The sequence below is a fragment of the Aythya marila genome (assembly GCF_965140915.1).
Source record: "Aythya marila genome assembly, chromosome: 15".
NCBI lineage: Eukaryota > Metazoa > Chordata > Aves > Anseriformes > Anatidae > Aythya > Aythya marila.
In genome coordinates this window covers 12,034,024-12,039,023 of record NC_139056.1, presented here as the reverse complement: position 1 = coordinate 12,039,023, position 5,000 = coordinate 12,034,024, and the positions used below count along the sequence as shown (strand labels likewise).

General features: G+C 57.1%; 1 protein-coding gene across 2 annotated transcripts in view; it reads right to left on the bottom strand.

The window, feature by feature from the left end:
• Window positions 1–3,075, bottom strand: part of UNCX (UNC homeobox) — a 4,591-nt gene extending 1,516 nt beyond the window's left edge. Inside the window, exons 1-4 of one of the 2 annotated variants that reach the window (XM_082772925.1) lie at window positions 2,670–2,806; window positions 1,663–1,763; window positions 1,359–1,534; window positions 1–6 (exon numbers count right to left, since the gene is read on the bottom strand). The exon at window positions 1–6 is cut by the window's left edge and continues 1,516 nt beyond it. In XM_082772925.1, coding sequence (XP_082629051.1) covers window positions 1–6; window positions 1,359–1,534; window positions 1,663–1,729 — 249 coding nt within the window. In that variant the 5' untranslated portion in view covers window positions 1,730–1,763; window positions 2,670–2,806. Of the gene's footprint in view, window positions 7–1,358; window positions 1,535–1,662; window positions 1,764–2,669 lie in introns of both variants that reach the window. The other variant, XM_082772924.1, reaches the window with a different exon arrangement.
• Between the last annotated feature and the right edge of the window lie 1,925 nt (window positions 3,076–5,000).

Sequence of the window (5,000 nt, the reverse complement as noted above, 5' to 3'; positions counted from 1 at the left end):
CCAGACCTACACACCGAACAACGAGAAGCAGTTAACACCCAGCGCACCGGGCCCCCCGCGGTGGCCAGGGCGGCGGGGAGCGAGCAGCACAGCTCAGGCCTCCCCCGTCCCCCCCCGTCGAGGTGCCGGCAGCCCCCATCTGTAGGGCCCGGGGGAGCAGAAAGAGACATCCACGGCTCTTTAAGGGGGTAGAAAGAAGGGGTTGGGGGTGCACACACACGCACACACACGCTGCGCCTTGCTAGCACCGATGGAGGGGACGGGGGAACGTCTGTTCTTCCCCCTCCCCAGCTCTTCCCCGCGGCCCAGGGGTGCAGAAACACCGGGGTCGGGCCCGATCCTTTCGCAGTAGCTCGCAAAAAGCCATAAAACACAGCACAATAAGCAGGCGAGAGGCCAAGGGGGGGGGCTCTCATCACCCGGACCTCCTGCCCATCCCGGGGAGCGGAGCAGAGGGAACTGGGCGAGGTGGGATGAGGCCCTAAATTAATGCTATTTTTATAACTTATGAGAAAATCAAATAAAACCCTCTGCGGTCCTCCGCTGGCAGCACGGGGCCCCGAGCACAGCCCCAGCCCCGGCGCTTCCACGACCCCAGCCTGGCTCCTTCGCCCCGGGAGGGCCGTAGTGGGACGAAGGCGAGCCGTGCCGGGACGAGCCGTGCTTTTTTAGGCAGCAGCGCCCGGGCATCGCACCGCCAAACGAAGCCGCTTCAGGCACCGCGCAAACGGCGCCGGCTCAGCCCTGGGGGGGGGCGGCCCCGAGGGTGCGAACCGCGCGTGTCTCCGTCCCCCCCCCCCCGCATGGCCACGCAGCCCCCGGCCCCATCCGCACCCCGCTCCCCCGGCCGGAGCAGCCACCGCGACCTACAGCAGCACGGAGAGACGCGGTCCCGCATCCCCCGCCTCGATCCCTATTTAATTTAATTTTTATTATTTTTAAGCGCAGAGATGGAGCCCCCCGTACGCCCGAGCAGCCCGTTCAGCTGAAGTTGAGCAAGTCCCGCAGCTCTCACCGCTCCTAGGAGCCGCCTTGCCGTTTTCCAGCGTACCCCGGCCCGTGATTAAGTCTCCGATTTGCATGCTAATTTTTCACCCTCGGCTCGTTTAGGAAAAAATATTTACAGGGGAAAAATAAAAATAGTTAGGGAACCTAGGCTGCAATATCACGCTTTGTGGCCCGTCTGCAAACCTGCTTTTTTTTTTTTTTTTTTAATATAATAATAATAGAAATAAACCGGCGGCGACCGAGCGAGGGCAGGGAACAAAAGGGGAGCCCCGGCAGGAGCAGGGCTGGGGCTCCCGGAGGAACATCTCGGCCCGGGTAGACGGGAGGGGAGGAGGTTTGGGGTTTTTTACCTGCACTCTGGACTCCACCAAGTCCAGCCTGAGAGCCAGAGCCTCTCGCATAAACACGTCCGGGTAATGGCTCTCATTAAACGCCTTTTCCAGCTCCTCGAGCTGCCAGCCAGTAAAATTGGTGCGGGTTCGTCTTCTTTTACAGCCAGGACTTTCTTTGTCCGGGTCACCCGAGTCTGAAAAGGCAGAAATACCCTCAGCTCCCTGGAAGACGGGCCTTCTCCCCCCTCCCTGCCATTTACAGGAGCCTTTAACTTTCGTGCTCGGCAACGTTGGTAGAAAAAAGCGGGATTATAACACACACCTGCGCTAAAAACGGGCAGGAACCCGATCTGCCCTCGCCTCCTCCGAAAATGTACTTTACTGAACATTTATTCCTGAAGGAAGCTCGCCACAGGCACCCAGCTGGCAGAGAGAGAGAGAGAAGTTCCAATAGAGGCTCCAGCCACCAAAGGTTGAATTAAAAATAAAATAAAAATTAAAGCCCCCCCCTTTCCCTTCCCCGGCCACCCCAGACGGCCTCCGGTCCCACGCGGGCCTCCCGGGGCTGGGCGGCCTCCATCCTCCCGAAGCCTCCGGGCCTCCAGCAGCCTCCGGCCTCCCCCGGTAGCCTCCGGGCCTCCCGCAGCTTCCATCGGCCTCCGGCCTCCCCGAGGACCGGCATTTACCGGGCCGGGATTCACGGCCCGAGCTGCCCCTCCCGTTATCCGCCGGGTGGGAAAATTATCGTGATCGTAATACCGGATTTTTATTATTTATTTTTTATTATTATTATCGTATTTTTAGCGGAGGGAGGATGTTCCAGGCTCGATAAAAGGAGGCTGGGGCGACGTTTGCGGAGCTGAACAATAGCCGTGCTGCAGGCCGGGGGAAGGCAGGGGAGCCTCTCCCGGTGGTTATAGCGCTTGGAAAATAACAACAACGACAAAAAAATCGCCGCTCTTCACTCCCCAAACTTCGGCACCCCCTCCTTTTTATTTCATTTTTATTTTTTAAATAGCGGGAAGGGCGGCCTGGCCCGAGCACCCACCGCGGAGAAGTTTGGGGGCGGCCCGGCCCCGCTATTGTTCGGGGCACACGCTGCCCGCTGGGAACGGGGGGGGGCTCCTGCTGTCCCCCAGCCCGTCCGTCCCTTCGGGGGAGGGAGGGGGGGGGAGACGAGGGTGGCAGCACCCCCTTTCCCCCTCCAGGCACCCCGCTACCCGCACGGAGCGGGGTCCGGAGCAGGGATGGGGTCGGGGGTAGGGGAAGGGATGCGAATAGGGCCGGAGGTCGGGGCAGGGATGGGAATAGGGCCGGGGCCGCTCCTACCTGCGAGCTTGAAGGGCTGGCTGTCCCCGCTCACCCCACAGCCCGAGGGGATGAGAGGCGCCGGGTTGACCACGGAGGCGGCGCAGGAGCCGCTCAGTAATCCATCGATGGAGAAGGGCACGGAGGCGGCCGCCGACTGCAGCTGGTGGCCGGCCAGCTCGTAGACGTGGTGGTGGCCGAGCGGGTAAGGGAAGCCCACCATGCCCCCGAACTGGGCATGGGGATGCTCCAGGATGCGGCTGTCCATCATGGGGGCGGCTTTAGGGCGGCGGCGGGGGGTGCCGTCGGGGCTGGGGGTGCTGGCGGCGGGGCGGCTGGGGCCGGGGGTGCTGCTGCCGGAGAAGGAGGAGGCGGCGCGGCGAGGGGCTCATGCTGCAGGGCGCCCGGGCGCTTTAACTTTATCAACATCAGGCTCCCAATAATTAGCTCAGGCTGGGGGAATTTGGGACCAATAAGAAACGTTAATCGCTCCTGACGTCAGAGACGTGCCAGTGTGGGGAGCAAACGTTTTCCATATCGATTGCTAATTATACCTGACATCCAGCCTCAATAAACAATATCAGAGCTGTCACAACAAGACGAGGGGGGCTCAGAGACGAACTCCAGCCCGGGGAGGGCAGGGGAGGGCGAGGGGGAGACGGAGGGGAACTCACGGACCTGCCTGATACCCGGTTAAATACCAAACAGAAGAGTTGCACACACACATACACACACACACACACATCGCCTCCCCCCCTGCAACCCACCCTCTTCCCCCTTGTCCCCTCCCCTCTCCAAATCACTAATAGATTTCCCTTTAAAACATTCACCGGCGTGTTGTGGGGATTTTTCACCAGAAATGCTCTACTCTCTGAACCTTTAAAGTGATGTTGCTCCAATTACAGAGAGACATTGAGCGGCAAATAGACTGATCCAATAATAGGAGATTCATCATCCGCTCTTTCCAGAGCTGTCACATTGAATTTAAAACTACAAGCCTTTTCATCTCCTCTCCGGCTCTATAACAGGGGAGAGGGGAGGGGGGCAGAGGGAGGGAGAGGTGGGAAGAAAAAAAAAGGGGGGGGGGAGAAAAAAGGAAGGGAAAGAAAAGGGAAGAGCCTTTTGCGGCGTTTAGAAGGAGATTTGAGCATATCAATCGAAATCATAATTAATGCAATCTCCTATCGATTCGGCCACGGTCCCCCCCCACACCTTCCCCAGCAGCAACAGCAAGCCTGAAACCGCGAGCTCAGACACAGCTAGGAGCAGCCTCTTCTTCCTAAAGAGGAGGCCAAAAAAAAAAATAAGAAAATTAAAAAAAAAAAAAAAAAAGAGACCCAAATAAAGTTCCCACCCCTCCCTTGCCATGCCCTCCCCGCGCAGAAGCAGCCCATCACACCCACCGCGCTTCGCCCTGCCAGTGATTAACAGCCTCCAAACAGCCGCCAAATTTGTCCTAATTAAATTACGTCCCCGCCGAAGTTTTCGCCCAAATAAAATATTGATGGGCTCCTCCAGTTAATAATTCAAGGGAACGGTTCCCCAGCAAAGAGAGGGCGAGGGGGGAGCCCCGCCTTTGAGCCCTGACCCCCAGGACCCCCGGAGAAGCCCTTCCCAAAAGTGGGGGGTCCGGTGGGGGGCTGCCTCCTGCCCCCTTCCCAGCAGAGCCCCGGGAAAGTGGGGAGGGAAGGGCTGGGAAGGGACGGGGAGAGGAGCGCCGGGCCCGGCGGAGCTGGTGTTTAACAAAGAGGAGAGGGAGAGCAAGAGCCGGGCTGGAAAATCAAAAAGGGGAGCAAACTCTTTAAATCTTCCTGGGAGGTTCGTGCGGAATGAAATGCTTCGAGTCGGGGGGTGGGCGGGGGGGAGAAAAGGGGGAAAAAAATGATAAAATAGAAGGGAAAGGGAGAGAGAGAGGGAGGAAGGGGAAAGAGGGAGAGACACTTTATCTCTGGAAAACATACAAATAGATTTTCCAGTTATAAAATATCCAGTCAAGATGATGCATTCCACAGTGCTTGTTCGTGTGAGTATGTGAGAAGGAGAAGCTAAAATTGAAATAAAAAGGAAGTCGAGTCTCTAATCTATGTTGTCTGTCCGGAACTGTATTTATTCACCTAATTGAATGCCATACAATATACTGCTGTATTATTGCTGCTCCCTCCCTCCCCCCTATAGATTAGTTTAATTATGGTCTCCCTGCCTCTGCTTAGAGCTAAAAGGTAGCTTGAATTTGGACTACGCAGCCCTAACAGAAATAAGAAAATGATGGGGTTGGTATTAATTCTGGGGTCAAGGGCTTCACTTTTCACCATAATTTAATTTCTTTCTCTATAAATACTAAATGTAAACTGT